General features: G+C 38.6%; 1 protein-coding gene and 1 long non-coding RNA gene across 11 annotated transcripts in view; one reads left to right on the forward strand and one right to left on the reverse strand.

The window, feature by feature from the left end:
• The window catches only part of CEP192 (centrosomal protein 192), a 157525-nt gene that overhangs the window by 80027 nt on the left and 51267 nt on the right, over positions 1-26231 (forward strand). For 7 of the 10 annotated variants that reach the window (XR_007411689.1, XM_025429599.3, XM_025429595.3 and 4 more), the window contains exons 17-25: positions 842-1670; positions 1757-1883; positions 9521-9689; positions 12006-12900; positions 14023-14171; positions 15524-15754; positions 25463-25588; positions 25779-25922; positions 26046-26112. Coding sequence is in view for 9 of the 10 variants with exons in the window: in XM_025429599.3 (XP_025285384.3) it covers positions 842-1670; positions 1757-1883; positions 9521-9689; positions 12006-12900; positions 14023-14171; positions 15524-15754; positions 25463-25588; positions 25779-25922; positions 26046-26112 (2737 nt within the window). In the remaining variant the exon portion in view is untranslated. The remainder of the gene's footprint in view (positions 1-841; positions 1671-1756; positions 1884-9520; positions 9690-12005; positions 12901-14022; positions 14172-15523; positions 15755-25462; positions 25589-25778; positions 25923-26045; positions 26113-26231) is intronic. The other 3 variants (XM_025429598.3, XM_049111888.1, XM_049111891.1) reach the window with 2 other exon arrangements.
• Positions 895-17677, reverse strand: LOC125755358 (uncharacterized). The gene is made up of 4 exons (XR_007411690.1): positions 17639-17677; positions 16847-16974; positions 14549-14645; positions 895-994 (listed from the first exon to the last, which is right to left on the reverse strand). It is a non-coding gene; the product is annotated as an uncharacterized LOC125755358 (long non-coding RNA).

Genomic DNA, 26231 nt, shown 5'->3' on the forward strand with positions numbered 1-26231 from the left:
TACAGGGAAGAACCTCCTAAGTGCTGGTATCGATTCTTGTCTTGGATTTTGGTCCAGTAGTTTCTTGTTCATTTTTTAGCTCTCCAGTGCCTTCTGAGAGATGCTTCTGGATATGCTATCCACCTCTAATTGCTCTCAGCCAGAGTTAGTTTGCATTGCTTAGTCTGCCATTACTGGAGGTAGAAGTCTTAACTTGGATTTTTAAGTAATTAGATAGGTTTATGTTTCTTTGCTTTTGGTTCCATTTCAGTTGTTTGCCTGTGGTTCCTATTTATGTCTTGTTTATAAATAACTGTTAACAATTGAATGAAATTACCAGGAATTATAGTTGGAATCACAATGGCCCAATCTCAATCTCAGTATCTTAATTTTTTGTTTTATTTTTTAAAGCGTTTTATTTGTTTTTTGACAGAGAGAGAGAGAGAAAGGGCCCAACCAGGGAGGGAGAAGCAGATTCCTCCCTGAGCAGGGAGCTCAATGCAAGGCTCTATCCTAGGACCCTGGGATTATGACCTGAGCTGAAGGTGGACACTTAACCAATCGAGCTACCCAGGCGCCCCAATTTTTTTGCTTTAAATTATTGTCTGGTTCAGTTTTAACACCTTTTTAGCATCTCTTTAACTCCTGAATATTTTTATGTAATTGATAATCCAAGTCTGTGAGTAACCCAATACTCTAAAGTTGATAACAAGTGTCTTTTTTTTTTAATTAGGGTATTTAATTGGTATACCATTAACTTCTAGCTGCTGTTAAATTTTAGGTAATATCTAAAGATTAAACTAGTATGTACGTGTCCATGGAACTGAGTAAATTTATCTGATGTGAATTTTCTTCTTTCTAGGACAATTTCTTCATGAGTAGTAAACCCCAAAGAGATAAAAGCAAGATACCTACTGGTGGTGATTCTGTACTTAGGATAAGCACCATTGCTTCAGCCATTGCAGATGCATCAGTGAGTACTGATCCTTCCCAACTTGCCGCCATGATCAAGGCACTTTCAAATAAAACCAGAGAGAAGACTTCTAAGAAGGATAATAAACAAAAGGACTATTCCACTGTGTCTCATTTCTTACCTAGTGATACAGAAAAAAGTAGTGGCTCCAGCATGTTTGATATGGAGAAATACCTTAAAAAAACAGAAGTTAGTAGATATGAAGGTGGACTGGAAAACTTTTCAAGAGCTAGTACGTCTGATATTTGGGATTTATCTTTGCCCAAAGAACAGACTACACAAGACATCCATACAGTGGACTTAGGTGCTACTAATAAAAATATAAGGGAACCAGAAGAAAATACAGTATTTACTTTTTATGGTGAAAATGGAAAGAGTGAGAATCAAGAATCGTTTAGAACAAACTTTCCACATTCAATTCTTACAAATAGAAAAGAGAGTGAAAATACTGTAGTTGATGTGAAGACCTGTCCTATTGACAACAAATTACCAGACATTGGTAACTGTGAAACAGCTCCATCAGTATCCACTCCCAAATCTGATAGTTATTCATTAGTAAGGAATCCCAGGATAGCATCTGTTTGGCTGTCAGAAGAGTGTGAAGAAATACCAAATAATGGAGAAAATCAGAGGCAAAATGAATGTGCTAGTGAAGCAAGCAACAGTGAAAAACATGTGACTTTTGGAAAACATTGCATAGTTGCACCTAAAAATGTTGGTAAGTGTTGAAGTAATTGGTCATGTTCACAGAATTATGAGTGATTTTGTTGTTGTTCTCATTGAAAAATAACACCTTTCTGATAGATTTGCAAAATCACTCTCCTGAACATGGTGGACATGGCTCAGAGGATGACCAGGATAGCTTCAGACCTTCCTCTTCTCCACTGAATCATTCTTCTCCTAGTGAAACTTCTGGAACAAGTTTATCAGGGTAGGTGCTTACCTTTTTTTTTTTTTTTTCTTTAATAAAAATACATGTTCAGTATAAGAAAATTAGAAAAAGTGTAGAGAAGAAAAATGTCATTTATAGGTTCATTTCTCAAAGGTAGCCATTGCAAATATTTTTTGAATTTGTTTCAAGCCATTTTTCTGTGCAAATTTATATACTTTGTTGTTTTCACTTATAATGATTCTTTGTATTTAAGAGAAAATTAGTAATGTTACAGTCTACACAGTGAATCAGTCATGCATTATTTGATGCCCCTGGTGGATAATGGTAGATAATATATTTCACTATGTTTTGCCATTTTATTTTATTTTTTGTCTGTTTTGCCATTTGAGATGAACAACTTTGCCTATAAAAATTTTGTTTTGTCTGACTTCATAAGGCTAGATATCTAAAAGTGAAACTATTAGCAGATTATTTTCTAAATAGGTCTTAAAGACTAATGTTCTCACCTCAGTGTATGATGAGAATATCAATCTCACTGTTTTCTTAACAGCATTTGAAATAGCTTAAAGGTTTGGATTTTTTTTATATTGTAGTATTAATTTGATTTTTTAAGACTTGAGATTGGTAAATACTAGAAAAAGAATATTGATACTTCATAGATTTTAACTGAAGCTGTAAACTAATTTAACCATCAAATTATAAGGACTTTTTAAAACGTAATTTTTAAAAATGCCATAATTTGCATTATTTAAAAACTGCATACCTATATAGGTATATGTGTGTATAACTTTTGAACAATGTAAATTCATTGCTTTATGAAATGTATACATGTGTATTTATGTGTAGATGCACTCATGCACATGTGTTGTATTTTCATTACTGTGTTCCTTGTCTGCTTGTTCCTGAATCCCTTCCCACCAGGGAACTGCTGTATTTCTTAGGTATTCTAGAGTTTCTTTATGCATGCATAACAAAATATAAATAAATATTCTTACTGTCATCCCTTTTTATATTCAATATCGGGTCCTTTTCACATGTATGTTTGACTATAGAAGGCTTCATTTGTATTATAGTCACTTTGGTCATGTGAAATTGATCTATAGGGTAATTTCTCAGAAATGAGCTTCTTGGATCAGAGTATTTGTATGCATGTTCATAGTTAAATTAGTACAACCACTCCATAAGGGTACTGATTTAGTTTTCCTACCAACAGTTTAAGAGAGAGCCTGTTTTCCCATACCCTCATCAACAGAATGTTTATAAAACTTTTTGATGGTTGACATTTTGATAGGCAAAAGAAGTAGTATCTCAGTATAACTTTAATTCATATTTTTGAAGTGTGATGGTGAGCATCATTTCCTCTGTATTTGCTATGACTATCCATATTTGTTGCTCCTTTTTTTCATGGGTGTTTTGTTTTTTTTTTTTTTTTTTTTGGTTTTACTTTGCTTGTAGTTTTTTTGCCATACAGAAAGTTGATTATTAAATTTACAAATTTTGTCTTTTATGGGTTTTTTTTTCTTTTTTGAAGAAGGCAGGGAGGGAGAGAGAATCTTAAGCAGTCTCTATGCCCAGCGTAGAGCTTGATGTGGGGCTCAGTCTCACAACCCTGAGATCATGACCTGAACCAAAATCAAGAGTCAGACACTTAACTGACTGAATTACCTAGGTGCCCCTCTTATGGCTTTATAAAAGATTTTTATGTGTTTCCCTATTGCAAGATTTTAATTAATAAAAAAACTTACCTAAACAGTGAAATTATCAAAAATGTTCAGTAATTAGAAACAGGTTGAAATTAAATCTGATTTCAAAGTTACCTCGTAAGTTTTTCCCTAGTTGCCATTGGAGTTTTGCATATTTAAGTGGTACGGGTAAGCTAGAACTATTAGTAGAGGGCTAAAATTCTTTCCTGTTTCAGTGACACTTAACACTTTTTCATATGCACAGCCTCCACTTAACAGTTTATGTGTGTAAGACATTAGAAATCATCTAGCCCAACCAAATTTGAAGGTTATCTCTCCTTGACTTGTCATGACTGATGTCATCTACTGATTTTTCTTCGTCTCCCCTCTAATAATTGTCTGTAAAGTTATCTGAGCATTTATCTTTGTACTGTTTAAATATGCTTCTGACACTTGCTTTGCCAGTTTTTAAATGATATTCTTTGAGTCCCATTTTATTAGTTTCCCATGGCTGCCATAACAAAGTGTCACAAACTGGGTGGCTTAACACAACAGAAAGTTATTGCCTCACACTCTGTAGGCTGGAAATTCAGGCCATGTTCTCCCTGAAGCTTTTAGGGAAGGGGATACCTGGCTGGCTCAGTTGGTAGAGCCCGTAACTCTTGATTTGAGGGTTGGGAAGTCTAGCCCCTTGTCGGGTGTAGAGATTACTTACAAATAAAGCCTTTCAACTGAAGCTTTTACAGGAGAAACCTTCCTTACATCTTCCAGCTTCTGATAGTCGTAGGCATCCATTGGTTTGTAGACAAACTAATCTGTCTCTGTATTCACATTGGATTAAGGGCCCAGTCTATTCCACTTTGATCTTATTTTAACTAATTACATCTGCAGTGACCCCATTTCCAAATAAGGTCCATTTACCTTAATACCATTCTGAAGTATTGGGTCTTAATACTTAAACATTTTTTTTGGAAATGCTTAACCCATAATAGCATCTTTGGCCAATGACACAATTAAGGAGCTCATTCTCATGTTCTTTCCCTTTCCACCTTTTTCTTTTTTAGTTATGTAATTTCTACATTGGCATTTCATTTACATTTTGATTCATCACCATATCCTACACTTGTTTAATTTCTATTCTGTAGTTAAATATATTCTTTTCTAGCCATCGGGTGTCCCCGTCCCCCCCCCCCCCCCCACTGACTAAAGTACGTACTGTGGTCATTTACTCAGAGGATGGAGGGAACAGTACTCGCTAGGCTCTTTTATGTTCCACAGTTAAACTGTGGCTTTTATAATGAAAGCATAGCAGGCTGTGTTTCAAATTGTTTGCTTCTGCTTAGGGATTGTTTTCCTGTTTCTGTGGAATGTAAGAGGGAAATCTGAGGCACCCCAGTTCTTCTTGCCTCACAATTGACTTGATTTTTTTTTTTTTTTTTTTGTAAGCTTCTGCCAAAGATGCTCTCTTTCAAGTCTAGTTTAATTTGATTAGGCTGTATTTCTTGTTGACTCTTAATGGTTACTCTTCAATATATGGATTCGAGCATTTATTTATTAAGGAAAATTTGCTCCAGCCCCCAGACTCAAGTGATGCATATGTGGGATCTGTTTTGCTTGACTTCGGCATTTATTGTCTCTTTAATCCGTTAAGAACTACTATTTGGAAAAATTATAGATCCACAGGACGTTACAAAGATCTTACAGAGGGGTTACCATTTCCCCTAGCAGTTACGTCTCCCATCATTAATGGTGTCTGCACCAGGAACTTGTCCTGGGTACAGTGTCATGTTATCACAGATGTGAATTCATGTAACTGCTACCCAAAAATCAGAGATACAGAACTTCAGCATCACCACAGTGATCTGCCTCTTTATTGGTTTCATCTTGTTTGCATTTCACATTTTAATCTCTGCATTCCTTACAGTGTTTTCTGCAGTGTTCTTTCCTCCTGTGTACTTTAAATCTGATTTCAAAGTTACCTTTCTGTGGTTTTGGTATTTCTTAAATTGTATATGAAGGCATTTAATAAAAACTCTAAGTACTCTTATCTAAAGCCTTCCATTATTACTGTTTTCCTTCACACTGCTCTTAGAGGCAGAATGCTGGCTGGCTGGTCTTACTCTTGGACCCACCTGATTTTGTGTGTGTATGTGTGTGTGCGTGCGTGTGTGCACTTCTAAGAAAAGTATTATGTGTAAGAATACTGAAGTTTCTCATGAACTTGGTATATGTTCAGATATTTTGATTGAGGGCATGAAGTTTAACCTCTCTGGAGTGACCATAGAATTGATTAACTAGCCAGGCACCTGCACCCCCACCTCTTAGTGTGGGGCAAAACCACAGGACATAATGGGAAAAGGCCAATTTAGAAGAGCATAAGTGTGCTCTGAATTAAAATCACTGAGGAAGATGAAACGAGAGTGATGAGATGTTGCTGAGTTGCTCAGCATACGTATTTTGCTACTATAGCCACTAAAGCAAATAAATACCAGTGGAGATCTCTCCATCAGTATCCGGCCTGTAGATTAACCCATGAATCATTTTGGGGTGTGGTTTAGTCTACTAGCATGCTTACTGTCAGGTTTCTGGCTCATTCCTAACCCAATTTTAGGCTTTCACAGTATGCATTGTTAGATTTTTACTGATGTATAATTAACATACAGTGAAATACACAGATCTTTGGGGTTTCATTCAGTGTTTCTGGACACTTACATACCTGTTTAAAACCACCACCTAAGATATATAGGACATATACGTCTTCCGCCATTCACAATCCTTTGCTGTTTTCATGTCAGTTGTCCTCCCTTCCCCACCCCCACTCAATCACTCACTTTTTTTTTTTTTTTTTAACCACTCACTTTCTGGTTTGTATCATCATAATTTAGTTTTGGCTCTTACTACATTTGAATGGAATGGTACATTTTTCTGTGTCTAGCTTCCTCCGCTTAACATGTTTCTGAGATTCATCCTTGGTTACCTGTACCAGTAGCTCCTGGTACTCATTGCTGTTGGAGCACACTGTCGAGTGACTGTGGCCGTGCTGTGTATCTGTTCTCCTTTTGCACAACATGCATTGTCATTTAAGCCTCATTTCCAGGTCTGTTTATTTAGGTTCCTATTGCAGCTTTCTCTCCATTTTCCCTTATCACTTTGAAATGTCTCTGTCAGTTTCTTAGTTGGTTTTCCAGGATTATGATAAACTGTATACACAGTTAATTTCTTCAGCTGAGGAAGTTTTTTGTTTTCTGTTACTTTTGGTAATTGGCTGGGTTCCACCTATTCTTTCTTCCTTTTGAGAACCCTGGTTTCCCATTAGTTAACATTCCCTTCTCTGGTCATTTATGACTGTTTTCCCTAATTTTCATTTTTTATACATTCACTGTACTGTGGGTTAGCTGCTCAAGGGTTTATTCTCTGTATCACTGATTTTCTGTAGCATCAATTGCACTTTTTATTGCTGCCAACATCGACTTCGATTTTGTACTTATTTTAATTGAAGTCCTCCTTTACTTTTTAATTATGGTAAAATGAGTGTGATTTATTTTTTTGAGTGTGATAATTTTATTCTTTTTCTCTGGTTTCTGCCAACTGGTATTCTTGAGTGTTGTGTGTGTTTTAGACTATTGATTTGAGATAGAGAAGTACACAGATGGGGTTGGAGTGGGGAGGGGAGGGGCAAACAGAGAGGGAGAAGCAGACTCCCCACTGAGCAGGGAGCCTGACTCCGGGGCTTGGTGCCAGGACCCTAAGATCATGACCTGAGCTGAAGGCAGATACTAAACTAATGGAATCATCCAGGCTCCCCTAAGTAGTGGTTTATATTCACAATATACTGTTGGTCAAAATTTTCATCTCTTCAGTGGCAGCATTTTTATGGCAAATGTACTTTATCTGATAAGTTTCGCTGCTCATTAGCATTCCTTTTAACTAGCTGGTCTTCCAGCTGGTTTCCAGCAGGTGCATAGAGGCGACGTAGGCCTTCAAGTTCCACAAACACCTTGGTATCTGTGTGGCTGACACCTTGGCAGTTGTGAATTCCTTTGAAGTTTGACATCTCAACTAAAATTTCTCTTTATTTCCATGTTTGTTTGTTTTTTTTCAGCTGGGGAAAGGCAGAGGGAGAGGGAAAGAATCTTAAGCAGGCTCTGTACCCACGCAGAGCCTGATGTGAAGCTTGATCTCACAATCCTGAGGTCATGACCTGAGCTAAAAACAGGAGTTGGATGCTTAACTGACTGAGCCACTCAGGAACCTCTATTTCCAAGTGTTCTGATGGTACACTTCTCATTACTTGAAATAATACACCCAAAATGCATTTGTTCCTTTCAGTCAAAGGAACTAGACTAGCACCTGGGTGGCTCAATTGGTTAAGCATCTGCCTTTAGCTCATGTCGTGATCCTGGGGTCCTGGGATCCAGCCCTGCTTCTCCCTCTCCCTCTGCCCCACTCATGTTCTCTCTCCTCTCTCTTATTCATTATTATCTTTCTCTCAAATAAATAAATAACTTTTAAAAAAGAACTAGACTAATATACCACATTACCCCAATAACCTAGAATTTTTTGTATCATGGTGTGTGTGTGTATACATCTGTGTGCATATGGGAACCCATGTAGATACATGTCATGCAGAAGCTAAAATAGGCCTGAAGCAATTTGGTTAATATTCTGTCCCCATTGGTTAGAAATTAACTAACTAGATTTTGTCAATACCAGTGTGTTGATTTGGGGCTTTTTAAGAATCCAAAATTCAGAATGAGACTTTCTTTGTGTTTGTTGCCCAGCTTAGTATTCTGAACTTTGTGCAAAAGAAGGGTTTTGGTAAAATTCTGTCCAATAAGGGCTGAATTTGAAACTAAATGGCGGAGTGTACATGCAGCAGGTGCAGCAGCTGACATCGGCAGCAGTGCTTCCTGTCTGTTGGGACTGTGCCATTCTCTTCAGGTGGTGCTGCCTCTTTCCTCTCCTTGCGTCGGGCTGGGCTGACCCTGTGCTGGGGACTGGCTCACAGAAGGTGGTGTGTATATGAGATAGATGTGGGATCTAACTATATTTGTTTTCTAATCTTTTTTTTTTTTAATGTCCTAAACATCTTTCGGAGTCAAGGGATAGTACTCAACAGCATAATTTAAAATAGCTGAATAGTGTTTTTTTGCATGTTTGTGCCATAATTTCCATAGCCTAATTTCTCTTACATGTTAATACCTATCCTTTTGGCAAAGACTTTATGGTTAGCATTGATTTCCCCTAATTAATTTAAGGATTAATTCCTAGACTTAGAATGTCAGAGTCAAAGTGGCTTTGATATGCATTGCTTAATTGCTCAGTCAGAAGTTGTCCCACTTCATATTCCACTTAGCAATGTACAACTGATTTCATTTCTTTGCACTTAAGTACGTGATTCTTTGTTTTCATCTGTGCTCTTTGAGGCCAGGAACTTTTGAATGCTTGACTCAATGCTTTATATCAGGTGTTCAATAAGTGTTTATCAAATGAATAGCTAACATTGTTAAGCAACTTATATATGAGGTTTATTAATGAAAATGCCACAGCCTTGGGACGCCTGGCTGGCTGAGTGGCTGAGTGTCTGCCTTTGGTTCAGTGTGTGATCCCGGAGTCCCGGGATCAAGTCCCACATCAGGCTTCCTATATGGAGCCTGCTTCTCCCTCTGCCCATGTCTCTACCTCTCTCTCCCTGTGTCTTTCATGAATAAATAAATAAAAATATTTTTTAAAATGCCACAAAAAAGTAAAAATTAAAAAATGCCACAGCCTTTTTCTTTTATTATAGTTTACCAAGTACTTCATTCAATAGGAATATGATTTAGAATTTAAGATAATTAAGACTGAAAATCCATGGTTGAGTTATCATATATGGCAGCTAGAGCAGAGACTAAGATTAACAAGCCCATTGGGCAGGCAGAAATGGCTTTTTGTTGTGTAGATAAAGTTAGATAAGGGAATGGAAAACTAATCATGAGATGTTCGCCCTTTCAGGTGTGCTTTAGAGTCTTTTGGTTCAGCAGCTCCTCAGAAGCCCCCCTGTGAGAGTGAGTCATCTGCATTGGTGTGTCCACAAGCCAGTGTGAGTAGGCTGACTTACGTGTCTGAACAAGAGAGCACCTGTCCCACTACAGCCTCAGATCATGGCCTTGAGGATCGCAAGGTGGGCAGCATTTCTGTTATTTCTTTAAGAAGGCTTATGGCTTTAAAGTGATACCGATGTAGCAGTCAGACTGAAGTTTAGGCCTGTGTAATTTCTGTTGCTTGTTTTACCTTTAAAACGTATGTGTGTGTGTGTGTGTTTTGATCAAATAACTACTCATGCTAGGCAGTGTACAGCTCTTTAGTATCTGCTCTCTAAAATCTTTCAGTCTGGTGGAGGGTACTTGCTAGGCACACTGGAATGAAGTACACTGTGATCCACCTATGCTGTGGGATTTAGCGGGAGGTAACTACAAATCTGACTGGACCTGATGATGGTTCAACAGAGCTTTATGGAGGGATAAGTAATGTATTGAAGCTGTATTTTGTAAGACTACTTGACAGGGAGGAAGCAGACAAACAAATGGGGGAAGGTATGGAGTTGTAAAATAAACACTGCATTTGAAGGACCCCCGGAAGTTTGGAATGTCTGCAGTGAATTGTACATGGTGAAAGGAGGAAAGGCCAAACGTGAAGAGTCTTGTATATAAAATTTGGGAGTTCGAAGGCATAAGCAGGAAGGACACTCATGTGATCTGTGTTGTTTAATTTTTTATTTTTATGTTTTTAAGACTTTATTTATTTGAGAGTAAGGGAGTGCAAGCATGTGCATGAGTGACTGCAGGAGCCAATGTAGGGGAAGGGAAGAGGCAGAGGGGGAGAGGAAGAAGCAGGCTCCCCCCTCAGCAGCTCTACCCCAGGACCCTGGGATCATGACCGGAGCTAAAGGCATGTGATTAACCGACTGAGCCACCCAGGCACCTCTGTGTTGATGTTTTAAAAGCTCATGGCACTAGCACTGTGGAGGAGGCATTAAGCAGGGGCAAGATTACAATCAGGAGACTTTGACACGAGGCTGCTATAGTCAGGCAAGACGTGGTGTGAGCATGGATTAAAGTAGTGGCAGTGGGGTTGGGAGAGAAGCAGGTAGATCTGAAAGATTTATGTGGGAGAAACTAGACATTTACTTATTTTTATTTTTTAAAGATTTTATTTATTTGAGAGAGGAAGAGAGAGAGAACATGAGCAGGGAGAGGAAGAGGGAGACACAGGCTCCCCTCTGAGCAGGGAGCCCAATGCAGGGCTCAATCCCAGGACCTTGGGATCATGACCTGAGCTGGAAGCAGACACTTGACCAACAAAGCCACCCAGGCACCCCGAAGCTAGACTTTTATTATCTATGTGTGTTTTGTGAATACGACAGTATTCAATTTTTTAGTGGGCTGAATATGAATATGGTATGCAATATAGCTCTATTCCACCAAGCCCTTACTAAATATATCCAGTAAAGTTACTATATGTATGGTGTCATGTTGGACAAATCATTGAAAGCCATCTTTGATGACGCTCTTGAGCATTGGGTCTCTGTATTCTTAGCTTGTGGTTTTATAGGCTGAGTTGTAGTAACATGGACTCTGCTACTTTCTGAGATAAACTGTAACTTCACTAAGTTTGTTTCTTCATCTATGAGGAGGGACAGTGATATGATAACAGGGCTTGGTACCAAGAAGTTACACTGAATACATGCTGGTGGTTATTTGTATTGATTGGTTGATGATATCTGGCAAATAATCTCAGCTTTGTTTATTAATGTCTCTATGTGGTCTAAAAGAAATTTTCAAACCAAGTGCAGAGAATAGTCTGTTAGTTGCATCTTACATGTCAGTTCCAGTTGGTCTACCCTGCAGCCTGTAGACTTCACTCCTAAGGTGATGCATTATAATGAAATGAGTATATGAACGTTGACTGTGGCTGTTACTTCTTACTTAGGAAGACAGAAGAACCACATAATCTTAGGCACTGGAAAAGACTTAGTGCTCATAGAAATTAGCATCTTCGAGTGTAACAGCAGCATAGACAAAAAATGGGGGTGGGGAAGCTTGTGAGCTCTACTGATTCTTCCTGAGCTCGTGTCAGCTTCATTTGAAAGCTTGCTCAGCCTCCACTCCTGTGTTATTAATTTATTTAGATTTTTATTATATATTTTCCAGGAAAACAGCCCCTAAATTTGAATGAAAGTAATTATCTCGTCCTTTGTCTATATAAATTTGTCAGAGATATAATTGCTATGTATCTCCTCTTTAGTCTCCTCATAATTATTTCTGTGAAAGAATAACTGCACTTTCTGACCTTGAATCTAGAATTTCACAGCTGCAAAAAGTTGGCCTTTTTTTGTCAGAGTTTATGTCCTGTAGATCTCTTCTTTATTTGAGATTATATCAGGATGCTTTGAATATGTGATAGCTCATGGATTATTTAACTTTTTTTTTTGTCACAGAGTGATGTCACCAGTGAATTGAGCAGCACAATTATTCAAGCCAGTCCAGTTCCATCAGAGGAACGGGCTATGGAAAAGCAGAGAGAAAAAGGTCTGTTTCAAAGTAGAAGTAAAGTAGCACTGTCCTATAATCAGAAAAACGCAGATACAGACAATGTGACTGAAACGACTTCTCTGAGTAGCAGACCTGAAGATGTAAAGCCTTACTTCAGGTTGGATAAAGATCTTTCCTCCAAAAGTGGAGACCTATCAGAAACTGGTGCAGTAGGGTTGACCTCTAAACCCAGTGAATTGGACCAGATCAGCCTGGGTCTACTGAGCAAGTCAGGTCTCACCCACCCAGTTGTGTCAGCGATGCCACACCTCCCTGTGTCACACCAGACGTTTGTGAACAAAGATGAAAGAGTAGCCTCTGAAGATATGTTAACTGCTGGCAGTGCAGTAAGTGGCCAGATTCCTCATTGGATGGCCCCTGGAAACCAGGGCGCTCCTGTTCCCAGCACTATGCCTTGTAGCTCTGCTCCTGAGATGCAGAACATGCTCACTGCAGTTCCTACACTCTTGACTCAGCATTCTTTTACCACAGCTCCCTTGGCCCAGCAGTATTTGGGAACACTGCCTCAGTGCCAGGCTGGCAGTGCCACCGTCTGTGGATTCTCAGGAAGCTGTCCATATCCTGCTGTCGCAGGAGAACATGTTCAGAACTCTGTGGCCATGGGAATTTGTCTAGGACAAAATATCGGCTCTGGATTGATGGGTGCCTCTTCCCTTTACAACCCATATTCTAATGCCTTAAATCAGAATCTTCTAAGTACAGCAAAACCTTTTCCTATGCAGCCTGTTGGTACAAATTGTGGAATTGAACCATGGGATTCAGGAATACTGTCAGGATTTGGTAAGATGTTTTTTCTTGGTTATTGCTTATTGTTGCTTGCTATTATTTAAAAATTGAGTTTTGTCGGGCTCCCTGCATGGAGCCTGCTTCTCCCTTTGCCTGTGTCTCTGCCTCTCTCTCTGTCTCTCTCTCTCTCTCTTTCTCTCTCTGTGTCCCTCATGAATAAATAAATGAAATCTTTAAAAAATAAAATAAATAAAATAAATAAAAATTGAGTTTTCTCAAACGAGACCACAAAATGAGTTTGTTTCAAGAAGATACTGGTTGGTCTGAATTTCTCTTAATTTTATTCTTTGTCCTAAATTGAGAACACAGACCATAATATATTTCTGTGCAAGGGTCCCTAACATGGCCTTAGAAAAACACAAACACTTAATACAAGTGAGACTCTCAGTGCTTTTGTCTTCCTGTCTCTCCTGTACTCTGTACTTAGATTTCTGTTACTCTTTCGACTAGGAATGGTCCAGTTTAGAATTGACTCCCTGGAGAAGTGAGTCTCTTCCCACTTTTTAAAGGCTTTGGGGGATGACAGTTGTGAGAGGCAGCACCTTTCCACACTTGTCTGCAGTGGCTGAAATATCCCCTGGATTCTTCTGCTAGGGACAGCCGCTCTGAGCGGAGCTGGGTGCTATGCTTTCACACAGTGCACATGACCACTGGTATTCTGTCCTCGTCTCTACCCCCATTTTCGTCTCAAGGAAATTCCGGTTATTGCATAAGAATGGAGAAAAGATTGGTCTTATTAAAAATCTGGCTAGATGTAGACCTTCAAAATTAGAGCTCTCCGTAGTTTCTTAACAGGTTAAGTGTAGTGGCTTATATTTGTGGTAGAAAAAAGGGAGAGATTACTAATAGGCAATAACATCGAAGAATTGATTGGCTGTAAATTATGGTTTGATCAGTTGTACTTGTTCTTCCTGGGCTGGATATAGTGAGAAAAAGTTGTTGGCCTATGCTGAGGCTTATACAAGGTCAAGGACTCCTACAGCGGCAGGGCACTTGATATCATAGCTCTTGGGTGTCAACAGGTAGTCTCGTGTAAAAATTTCCATCCATCCAGTTGTGCTTTTAATCAGGTGTTTTGCTATAACCTGCATTTGACCATGCTTTATCTTTACCCAGGGAAGGTAAGAGTACCTGAAGAACTGAAGTTTCCTCATGCTTGCTGTGTTGGCATTGCTTCACAGACCTACCTTAGTGTACTTAATCCAGCTGACCGCTGGCTACAGGTCAGCATTGGGGTTCTCACCATTAGTATCAATGGTGAAAAGGTAAGCTTTCTGCATTTTTGGCCTTTGAATTAGTAATTGCGTTATGATTAATGCTGGATTTCTCTCTAGTACTACCTTTCATAAGGGTGGGGGGAGGTCCTGTTCTCCTATCCTTGTATGCCTTTCACAGAATCATTGCAGTGGTGCATAGAAGAATAACATATCTTTTTCTTAACCCTCTCCTTTTGTTGTAGTACGTTCAGAATTGAAATCTGAATTTGTTTCTCATTTTTCTATTGGTTACTTCTTATATTTGGTTATTTATTCATCAGACCATGTAAATGTTCTTTTAGTGCTATTTAAACCACTGAAAGGTATGGTTTCTGTTATTTGTCGGTTTTGTTAAAAATGATTGAGTATAAGTTACCATCACTTACCAAAAAAAGTTATTCTTGGGATCAGTTGACTTCATACAGTAAGTGGAGTCTTTTTGACATTTATCTGATCACGTTCTTACATGATCTTCTTAATTACCTGGAAATACAATTTTAACATTAACTCTTAAAGCAAGGGTCACTGACATGATTAGCTAGAGGTGCTAAAGTACAATATTCTAGATCTCTTTTCACGATTAGAGTGACACGTGTGGACATGGTAGGTGGGGATGTGGCAGATGGTCAGCAACTCCTGTTTTAGAATGTCCTGGTTTTGTGACTGCTGCTTGCAGATGAGTGTTGGTGGCTGAGTTTACTTTTTCCCTCTTACCTCCCAGTAATAACCCTTATTTACCTGGCAAAATGAGATTGTGTCTACTCACCATCTTCCCTTTTCCTGGTCTTTCTTCTCTAGTCCTGAGCTCATATGGAAAGTGTGTGATTGGAGGAAAATGGTAAGGGTGAGAGGTGAAGCTGCAGGCCCTTTTCGAGGTGTGTAAGAATTAGTGTTGCCTCTGAGTATGGGCAGAAAGAATGCTCTTGTGTACAGTGAGGAGGGAGGGTTTGCAGCAAGTTGTAATCATGCCCTTAGAGGCCTGATGAAAACCTCGGAGGTCAGTCTAATTCCCCTGATTGTACAGCTGCAGACACCAGCTCTGGATGACGTGTGGGGCCTGGAGTACTGCTGTTTCCAGGAGCTTTTGCAGTGTAAGTGAGGGTATAGACCTTGTGTTTACTTTAAAACAGATGAGGGAACACATTCAACTCATCTTCCTAAGTCTTCATGATTTTAGCTAATTGTGCTTTACAGATAATGAGTTACAGGACTTGGATATTTTGGAAGAGGTCATAAATTTTCGGATTTGGTAGTTTGAGTGACTGGGGAAAAAAGGGATCTTAAACTCGTTGATTCTAATTCTTGATTCTCCTTGTGAAGCCATTTCTTTATGAACTGTGTGGCTCTTTTTTTTTTTAAAGGTGGATCTTTCAGCATATCCTTGTTTAGTCTTCAAGAATAAAGTCATCATAAGACCTCATGCCACGGAAGAGATAAAAGTACTTTTCATACCATCTGATTCTGGGATTTTCAGATGTATATTCAGTGTTGCTTCTTGGCCATTTTCAGCAGATGCTGAGACCATAGCACAAGCAGAAGCTTTGGCAAGCCGAGTCATTCTCACGGCTGTTGCAGAGACCCCTGTGATCGAGGTAACTACTTGTAAGCAGATCTCTGTCATACCCGGCATTTGAATGATGGCTGTTTAATCTTAGAAGTAATATTTGGGAAAATTGAATATGTGGGTAAATACCACCACAATATTATTTTCAAGCTAACCATTGGTTCTTAATATCTTCTTATTTTAGAATTTAAAATTATTTATTTTACAGAAACAAAATATACTTGCTAGATGTATTAGTTTGGAGTATTCTGAAAAGTCACTAGACATACTGGGTTATTTTATTTTTTAACTTTTTTTTTTTTTTTTTTAAGATTTTATTCATGAGAGAGAGAGAGAAAGAGGCAGAGGGAAAAGCAGGCTCCATGCAGGAAGCCCAATGTGGGACTCAATCCCGGGACCCTGGGATCAAGCCCTGAGCTAAAGGCAGATACTCAACTGCTGAGCCATCCAGGCGTCCTGGGTTATTTGTTTTAAAGGAGACTAAGAAATGTAACCAGTGATATCCCTCATGCTATATGTAAACGTTAGATGTTCTGTGTTAGCTTTTTATTTTTAATTTTTTATTTTGTTTAAAGATTTATTTAAGTAATCTCTGTAACCAATTTGGGGCTCAGATTCACAACACCTGAGATCAAGTTGCCTGCTCCAGCGACTGAGCCAGCCAGGTGCCCCTTATTAGCCTTTTAAATATCACTTTAAGAAACAACACAGTAAGTGGTTAGGTAGGGAAAAATCTTGAATATATGTATATAGAGAAAATAAGAACAGCTGCCCTATGTTACATGAATGCATGTTCTAACTTGGAATGTTCAGTGAATCACATCATATAGGGATTTTGAAAAGTGTTGTCATGTCAATTTGAAAGGACATGAGGACTAAGATTTGTCTCTAGTGATGAAGTCACCAGTGTTGATGATCTTCCAGAGTTTGAGTACAGTTGTTTTCTCCCTGGAGTACTTCTCCCATACACTCTCTCACTTTTTCTAGATATCACCTCATACTGTTGATAGAATGGCAGTTCCCCTCTGGCCCCTCATCCCCACACACTTACCTCCTCCTCCCTTTGGCTCGCTTTACTTCTCTGCTTAGCATTTTCAGCGGTGATATACTAAATACTTACCTGTTTATTGTCTGATCCTCCTTGCCCCCACTAGAGTGTAAGCTGTTTGGGGATCAGGACATGTGTCTCTTGTTCCCTTCCAGAATAGTGCTTGGCACATAGTAGGGGCTCAAGTAATAGTTGCTGAACTGTTTTTGGACAGAAGGTGGAAATAGCATTACTTCTAAATGTATATGGTTTTTGAAATATTGTATTACGTATTACATATGTACCAAGACCAGTGAATATAGTCAGCAGTTTCATCCATATTGTTAAAGATGTATGTATTAAGTCTGGCCAAGGAAGACATTATGGATTGTCTCTAGGGGAAATTGGATCGTTACATGTTTTAAAGTATATTTATAGTTTGGGGTATTTTTTTGAGATTTTATTTTGAGAAAGAGCATGTTTGCACGAGTGGAGGCAGGGGCAAAGGAAGAGGGAGAGAATCTCAGGCAGATTCTGTGCTGAGTGCAGAGCCTGACATGGTGCTTGATCTTACAACCCGGAGATCATGACTTGAGCTGAAACCAAGAGTTGGACACTTAACTGAAGTACATTTATAGTTTCCAAATTTTTTAGGGATGTTGCAGCTGCCTCTCCTTTTCACACTCCCCACATTGGAGTCAGAATATGGGTTGGGGGGGAGGAGAGAGATTACATGGCGTAGTATGTGTTGGATTTATGTTAGTATTTGTGTGCTTGAAAAGAATGGCTTCTGAGTGCAGAATTCTTTCATATGTCCTTTAGCTCTGATTTGGTACTGTGTGGTTCCAGTCTTCTATATCATTATTAATATTTCTGTGTACTTACTCTTTTGGCCTCTGAGCGATGTGTTTGTGGATTTGTCTGTTTCTCCTTATAATTCTATTGATGTTTGTCTTGGGTATTCTGAGATCTGAGGTTTTGTGTATTTAGACTCTAGATCATTTTATCTTCGAAGTGAAATCATTCCATTTATTTTATGTTTTTAAATATTTATTTATTCATTCATTCATTCATTCATTCATGATAGACATAGAAAGAGAGAGAGAGGCAGAGACACAGGCAGAGGGAGAAGCAGGCTCCATGCCGGGAGCCTGACACATGACTCCATCCCGAGACTACAGGATCGCGCTCTGGGCCAAAGACAGACGCTAAACCGCTGAGCCACCCAGGGATCCCCGAAATCATTCCTTTTTAAAATAGCAGTTCTCTTTCATCTTTCTTTTGCATCTGTATTAGTTTCAAAGTTACACATTTCTGTTCCCTTTTTATTCAAACTGGTTATTCAGTCTAAAATTAATTAACAGCTCTGTTCTAGCCCAAACAACACAAAAAGCTAGTTATTTTAATGCTGATCTTTTCTTTCTGTAATATCTTTCATTAATATTTTAGTCCCAAATGGTTTTAAAATCCCAACATTGAACTTTTTTTAACAGACTGATCAAGCTCATTATATTCTTTTTAAATGGTTTTAAAATCCCAACATTGAACTTTTTTTTAACAGACTGATCAAGCTCATTATATTCTTTTTGTGCTCAACATTATGTCTTGAATCTTCTGTTTTTATCTTTTTCATAGACTCTATTACCTGTATTTAAAATATACTTACAATTCAGATTATTTGTAGTTCCGCAGGTGCTGATTCTTCTAATTTTGCCAGGTCTTCCCAACTACTTTATTCGTGTAGTTCTATTTCTTTTTTTAATTTTAATTTTAATTTTAATTTTTTTAGTTTTTTTTTTTTTTAGTTCTAATTTTTGAATTGATATTTAAATTTTTAAAATGTGAGTTCACCTCATGGAGGCTGCTCATTACTATAGAAATCCCACATTTCTTCGTTTTTTGAAGTGTCTGTAGAGCGGTTTGTATAACTTTGGTGGGTACTAAAGGTCTCAGTGATTTTTCTTTCTTTCCTTTTTTATTATTTTATTGAAGTTCAATTTCCCAACATATACTAGAACACCGACTACTCATCCCATCAAGTGCCCTCCTCAGTGCCCGTCACCCCAACCCACTGCCGACCTCCCATTCCACTACCCTTTGTTCGTTTCCCAGAGTTAGGAATCTCTCATGGTTTGTCACCCTCTCTAATTTCCCCACTCAATTTCCCTCCTTTCCCTTATAATCCGTCTCACTGTTTCTTATATTCCCCGTATGAGTGAAACCATATGATGATTGTCCTTCTCCGACTGACTTATTTCACTCAGCATAATACCCTCCAGTTAAATCCACGTAGAGGCAAATAGCGGGTATTCGTCCTTTCTGATGGCTGAGTAATATTCCATTGTACATATAGACCACATCTTCCTTATCCATTCATCTGTCGATGGACACCGAGGCTCCTTCTACAGTTGGTCTATTGTGGACATTGCTGCTATAAACATTGGGGTGCAGGTGTCCTGCCATTACACTGCATCTATATCTTTGGGGTAAATCCCCAGGAGTGCAATTGCTGGGTCGTAGGGTAGCTCTAGTTTTAACTCTTGAGGAACCTTCACATGCTTTCCAGGATGGCTGTACCAGTGTGCATTCCCACCAATAGTGTAAGAGGGTTCCCCCTTCTCCACATCCTCTCCAACATTTGTGGTTTCCTGCCTTGTTAATTTTCCCCATTCTCACTGGTGTGAAGTGGTATCTCATTGTGGTTTTCATTTGTATTTCCCTGATGGCAAGTGATGTGACGCATTTTCTCATATGCTTGTTGGCCATGTCTATGTCTTCTTTGAAGAAATTTCTGTTCATGTCTTCTGCGCATTTCATGATTGGATTTTTTGTTTCTTGGGTGTTGAGTTTAATAAGTTCTTCATAGATGTTGGATACCAGCCCTTTATCTGCTATGTCATTTGCAAATATCTGTAGGCTTTTAGTTTTGTTGACTGTTTCTTTTGCTGTGCAGAAGCTTTTTATCTTGATTAAGTCCCAATAGTTCATTTTTGCTTTTGTTTCCCTTGCATTCCTAGATGTATCTTGCAAGAAGTTGCTGTGGCCAAGTTCAAAAAGAGTGTTGCCTGTGTTCTCCTCTAGGATTTTGATGGATTCTTGTCTCACATTTAGATCTTTCATCCATTTTGAGTTTCTCTTTGTGTCTGGTATAAGAGAATGGTCTAGTTTCATTCTTCTGCCCATGGCTGTCCAATTTGCCCAGCCCCATTTATTGAAGAGACTGTCTTTTTTCCAGTGGATAATCTTTCCTGCTTTGTTGAATATTAGTTGACCATAGAGTTGGGGGCCCATTTCTGGGTTCTCACTTCTGTTCCATTGATCTGTGTGTCTGTTTTTGTGGCAGTACCACACTGTCTTGAAGATCACAGCTTTGTAGTACAGGTTGAAATCCGGCATTGTGATGCCCCCCAGCTCTGGTTTTCTTTTCAATATTCCCCTGGCTATTCGGGGTCTTTTCTGATTCCACACAAATCTTAAGATTATTAGTTCCAACTCTGGGAAGAAAGTCTATGGTATTTTGATAGGGATTTAATTGAACATGGAAATTGCCCTGGGTAGTATAGACATTTTCAGAATATTCTTCCATTCCATAAGCATGGAATGTTTTTCCATTTCTTTGTGTCTTACTCAATTTCTTTCAGAAGTCTTCTGTAGTTTTTAGGGTACAGATCCCTTACCTCTTTAGTTAGGTTTATTCCTGGATATCTTATGCTTTGGGGTGCAATTGTAAATGGGACTGACTCCCTTAATTTCTCTTTCTTCAATCTCATTGTTAGTGTATAGATATGCCACTGATTTCTGGGCATTGATTTTGTATCCTGCCACTTTGCCGAATTGCTGTATGAGTTCTAGCAATCTTGGGGTGGAGTCTTTTGGGTTTTCTATGTACAGTATCATGTCATCTGCGAAGAGAGAGAGTTTGACTTCTTGGCCAATTTGCATGTCTTTTATTTCTCTTTGTTCTCTGATTGCTGAGGCTAGGACTTCTAGGACCTTGTTGAATAACTGTGGTGAGAGTGGACATCCCTGTCGTGTTCCTGATCTTAGGGGAAAGGCTCTCAGTGTTTCCCCATTGAGTATGATATTCACTGTGGACTTTTCATAGATGGCTTTTAAGATTCTGAGGAAAGTCCCTGTATCCCTACACTCTGAAGAGTTTTGATCAGGAATGGAGGCTGTATTTTGTCAAATGCTTTTTCTGCTTCTATTGAGAGGATCATATGGTTCTTGTTTTTTCTCTTATTGATGTGATCTATCACGTCGATTGTTTTACAAGTGTTGAACCACCTTGCATCCCGGGGATAAATCCCACTTAGTCATTCATGGTAAATAATCTTCTTAATGTACTGTTGGGTCCTGTTGGCTAGTATCTTAGTGAGAATTTTTGCATCCATGTTCATAAGGGATATTGGTCTGTAATTCTCCTTTTTGGTGGAGTCTTTGTCTGGTTTTGAAATTAAGGTTATGCTGGCCTCATAAAACGAGTTTGGAAGTATTATGGCCACTTCTATCCTTCGAAACAGCTTTAGTAGAATAGGTATTATTTCTTCTTGAAACCTATGATAGAATTCCCCTGGGAAGCCATCTGGCCCTGGATTTTTGTGTCTTGGGAGGTTTTTGATGACTGCTTCAATTGCCTTGCTGGTTATTGGCCCGTTCAGATTTTCTATTTCTTCCTGTTCCAGTTTTGGTAATTTGTGGTTTTCCAGAAATGGGTCCATTTCTTCCAGATTGCCTAATTTGTTGGCATATTGCTGCACATAATATGTTTTTTAAATCGTTTGTATTTCCTTGGTATTGGTTGTAATCTCTCCTCTTTCATTTGTGGTTTTATTAATTTGAGTCTTTTTTCTTTTTAATAAGGCTGGCTAATGATTTATCTATCTTATTAATTCTTTTAAAGAACCAATTCCAGCTTTGTTGGTCTGTTCTACAGTTCTTCTGGTCTCTATTTCATTGAGTTCTACTCAAATCATTATCTTCCTTCTTCTGCCTGGTGTAGGTTTTTCTTAATTTTAATTAATTAATTTATTTATTTTCTGGTGTAGGTTTTACTTGCTGTTCTTTCTCCAGTTCCTTTAGGCGCAAACTTATTAGTTTGTGTATTTGAGTCTTTTCCAATTTTTTTGAGGGATTACAATACAAGCGTATTGTGATGTATTTCCCTCTTAGAACTGCTTTTTCTGTATCCCAAAGATTTTGAACAGCTGTATCTTCATTTTCATTGGTTTCCATGAATCTTTTTAATTCTTCTCAAATTTCCTGGTTGACCCATTCATCTTTTAGCAGGATTATCTTTTACTTCCACGTGTTTGAGTTTCTTCCAAATTTCTTCTTGTGATTGAGTTCAAGTTTCAAAGCATTATAATCTGAAAATATGCAGGGGACAATCCCAATCTTTTGGTATCAGTTTGAGACCTGATAGAAAACCCAGTATGTTTTCTATCCTGGGGAAAGTTCCACTCGTGCTGGAGAAGAACGTGTATTCAGATGGAAAGTTCTGTATGTATCTGTGAAATCCATCTGGGTCCAGTGTATAATTTAAGCCCCTTGTTTCTTTTGTGATGTTGTGCTTAGATCTGTCATTTGCAGAAAGTGCTGTGTTGAAGTCTCCTACTAGTAGTGTATTATTATCTAAATGTGTTTTTACTTTGGTTATTAATTGATATACTTGGCAGCTCCCACATTAGGGGCATAAATATTCATGATTTTTAGGTCTTCTTGTTTGATAGGCCTTTCAAGTATGATATAGTGCTCCTCTTCATCTCTTACTACAGCCTTTGGGATAAACTGTAATTTATCTGATGTGAGGATTGCTACCCAAGCTTTCTTTTGAGGACCATTTGAATGGTAAATGGTTTTCCACCCCTTCATTTTCAGGCGGGAGGTGTCCTTAGGTCTAAAATGAGTCTCTTGTAGACAACGAATAGATGGGTCTTGCTTTTTTATCCAGTTTGAAACCCTGCATCTTTTGATGAGATCATTTAGCCCATTCACGTTCAGAGTAACTATTGAAAGATGTGAATTTCATGTCATTGTAATACTTGTTCAGTCCCTTTTTTTGTGGATTTTTTCTTTGGTTTCCCTCTTTTTCTTTTACAGGGTTCCCCTTAATATTTCTTGCAGAGCTGGTTTGCTGGTCACATGTTCTTTCAGTTTCTGCCTATCCTGGAAGCTCTTTATCTCTGCTTCTATTCTGAATGACAGCCTTGCTGGATAAAGTATCCTTGGTGGCATGTTCTTCTCATTTAGTACCCCGAACAGATCATGCCAGCCCCTTCTGGCCTGCCAGGTCTCTGTGGAGAGATCTGCTGTTAATCTGATATTTCTCCCCATATAAATTAAGAATTTCTTGTCTCGAGCTGCTTTAAGAATTTTTTCTTTATCTTTGGAATTTGCAAGTTTCACTATTAAATGTTGAAGTGTTCAATGGTTTTTTTTTTTTTTTTTTTTTTTTTTTTTTTTTTTTTTTTTTTTTGCGGGGGTTCTCTTCTCCGTCTTGGATCTGAATGCCTGTATCCTTCCTCAGACTTGGGAAGTTCTCAGCTATGATTTGTTCAAATATACTTTGTGGCCCTCTCTCCCTTTAGGCCTCTTCTGGAATCACAATTAGATGTATATTCTTCTTTCTGAGGCTATCATTTATTTCCCTAAGCCTTTCCTCATGGGCTCTTAATTGTTTTTTTTCCTCAGCTTCCTTCCTTTCCATCAACTTGCCCTCTATGTCAGTCACTCTTTCTTCTGCCTCATTAACCCTTGCAGTTTAGGACCTCCAATTTGGATTGCATCTCATTTAATTGATTTTTAATTTCGGCCTTATTAGATCTCAATTCTGCGGTAACGAAGTCTCTAGAGTCCTTTATGCTTTTTTCCAAAGTCCCCAGTAGCTTTAAAATTGTGCTTCTGTATTGGCTTTATGACATGGAATAAAATCCATATTCTGTAACTCTTGGCAGAGAGTACTGTTTCTGATTCATTCTTTTGTAGTGAATTCTTCCTTCTACTCATTTTGTCCAGTGCAGAGTGGCTATATGAGTAGGATTAGTCAAAAGTATCAGCCACAACCTAAGTGAATTCCACTCTGGATGATCTGATGAGATCAGAGACCAGAAAATGAAAAAGATCAGAAGAAAATAAAAGAAAAAGACCACTAAAGTGACAAATTCTAAAACAAAGTAGTAAAAAATAAAAGGCCAAAGACCCTAAAGAACCACGCTTCTGAGGACCACCTCTCCCAAAGGGAATGGGGCTCAGCCACCTCCATCTGAATCCACCCCTGTAACCGACTGGCTTCTCCCAAATGCGGTGAGGACTGTGGTGCTCCAGCCCTTTGTGGAGACCACCGGGTTTTGCAGTGTGCTCTCCCCGGGGTGCCCCTCCTCTACTAGTGACTCCGGGAATCTAGAGGCTTCACTACCCCCTGCAATTCTGCCCGATTTCCCTGCTGAGCAGTTTTCTGTCCCAGAAAACTCTGGTGTGGAATTTTAAAGTTCCCACTTCCCTGAGGCTGGGCTTTCCTGGCCCAGAGGCTGTTGCTGCTCTGCTTTAGCCCCGCTCCTCGTGGGGCCCTTCCCCCACTTGATTCTTTATTTTTTTTCTGCCTTCCTACCTAATTAGAAACAAAAACTCTTCTCTCTGTAGTGTTCCAGCTGTTCTCTCCTTAAATGTTAGGTCGGATTTGTAGGTGTTTGGGATGTTTTGAAAGTTTCCTAGGTAAGTTGGTGGGACCAGGTGAGTTGAGGACCCCTACTCTTCTGCCATCTTGCCCCACCTCCCCCTCAGTGATTTCCAACTTGGAGTTCCCATGCCTCATGTGGTATAGGCTTGAGGTTTTACTTTCTTGCAAAATGATCTCCGGACAATCTTCCCTGTTATCTCCTCAGCCATAGAAACAGTTTTTCCAGGTCCCTTTTCATAAAAAGGGCACTTCTTTGAATTTCTGCATTTGACATTGGGAGTTTAAATTCCATTCCAAAGCTTTGCCCTGCTCCCGTCAAGCTCAGGGTCCTGCCATCTGTTCTCAGGCAGGTGTTGAAACTCAACTACCTTGGGAGTGGATTGATCAGACCTTCATGGTCCACCATGGAAGTCAGCTCCCATTTGCCAGTCTGTTTTTTACTTCCTTTTATATTCAACCAGGCTAAAGAAATGTATGTATATTTTAAATATTATCCAACATTTCTACATGTATGGGTGTGAGGGTCTGTGTTAAGTTGTTCTCCAGTGTTTAAAGAAGTCATCTGCTGTGATGACAGGCCCTCATTCTAAATTTTGATGTCTGTTTTGATATATTTTTAAACACTTTCAGTTTTGTCAGAAATTTGGACTTAATCTGAAAATGCCAATGTACATTTTGAAGGGAATTGAAAAGTCAAAATTGTATAATAGAGCTCATAGCTCAATGAAGGGAAGCTTATATATGTTATAAAATGGTCTTTCTTAATATCTAACAGTCTTTTCAAAGTAGCAACAACAAATATATTGCTTTGTCCTATAGTATATATCTGGGTACAAGGACTACCTCAAAAACAAAGAATTTAACATTATTTTTGTAGAAAATAGCAGTTGTAAAATTACCTAGGGAAACTTAGATAAGTTCACATTTCATGACAACTATTTGTGGCTGTAAAGAGTGGTGATAAGACTATAAGCTGTGAAGTTTATTAATACATTGCTTTTTAGAAACCGGTCTTTTTTTTTCATAATTAGGTAGATACAGAAAAGAAAGATGTTCTTGATTTTGGTGACTTGACTTACGGAAGCTGGAAAGCTCTGCCATTAAAATTGATAAACAAGACTCATGCCACTGTGCCAATCAGACTTGTTATTAATGCTGTAAGTACTAACATACAGTAAGAAAACTTTACAGAGCACATTAATTTGGAATTGTAGACACCACTAATATCATTCTTGATTAATTTTTCTTATAGAAATAAATTTTTTTAAGGATTCTGTCCACAAATTTAACATCACACCAACATTGTCCTAGTGGCTTTATTGAAACTGATTCTTGATTTCTGAACAGAATGCCGTAGCCTGGCGCTGCTTCACATTTTCCAAGGCACCCATCCGTGCCTCTTGGAAAGAGACTCCATATGCCGATGTGATTGCTCAGCTTGCAGCTCCTTCTGTGGTCAACCACGTGATGCCTGCTAGTTATGATGGACAGGTAAGATGGGGGAATAAAGAACTGCCTTAGATTTAAAGAGGAAGTTAAGTTTCCAAACAACTTACCTTTCATTAAGGTTTAAATCTTAATGCTAGTGTAAATTTATTTTATTTTGTTTTGCAGGATCCAGAGTTTCTGATAATTTGGGTTCTTTTCCATAGTCCAAAGAAACGGATCACTTCTTCAGGTAGCATGTATATATGTTTTGGAAATTGCTTTACTTTGTAGATAAATAAGCCACAAAATTGAGGAGTAGTTCCTCTATTAGTAAATGTGAATACTTTGAGTAATTTGTCAAATATTTTATGT

Source organism: Canis lupus, chromosome 7, assembly GCF_003254725.2.
Source record: "Canis lupus dingo isolate Sandy chromosome 7, ASM325472v2, whole genome shotgun sequence".
In the NCBI taxonomy this organism is placed as follows: domain Eukaryota; kingdom Metazoa; phylum Chordata; class Mammalia; order Carnivora; family Canidae; genus Canis; species Canis lupus.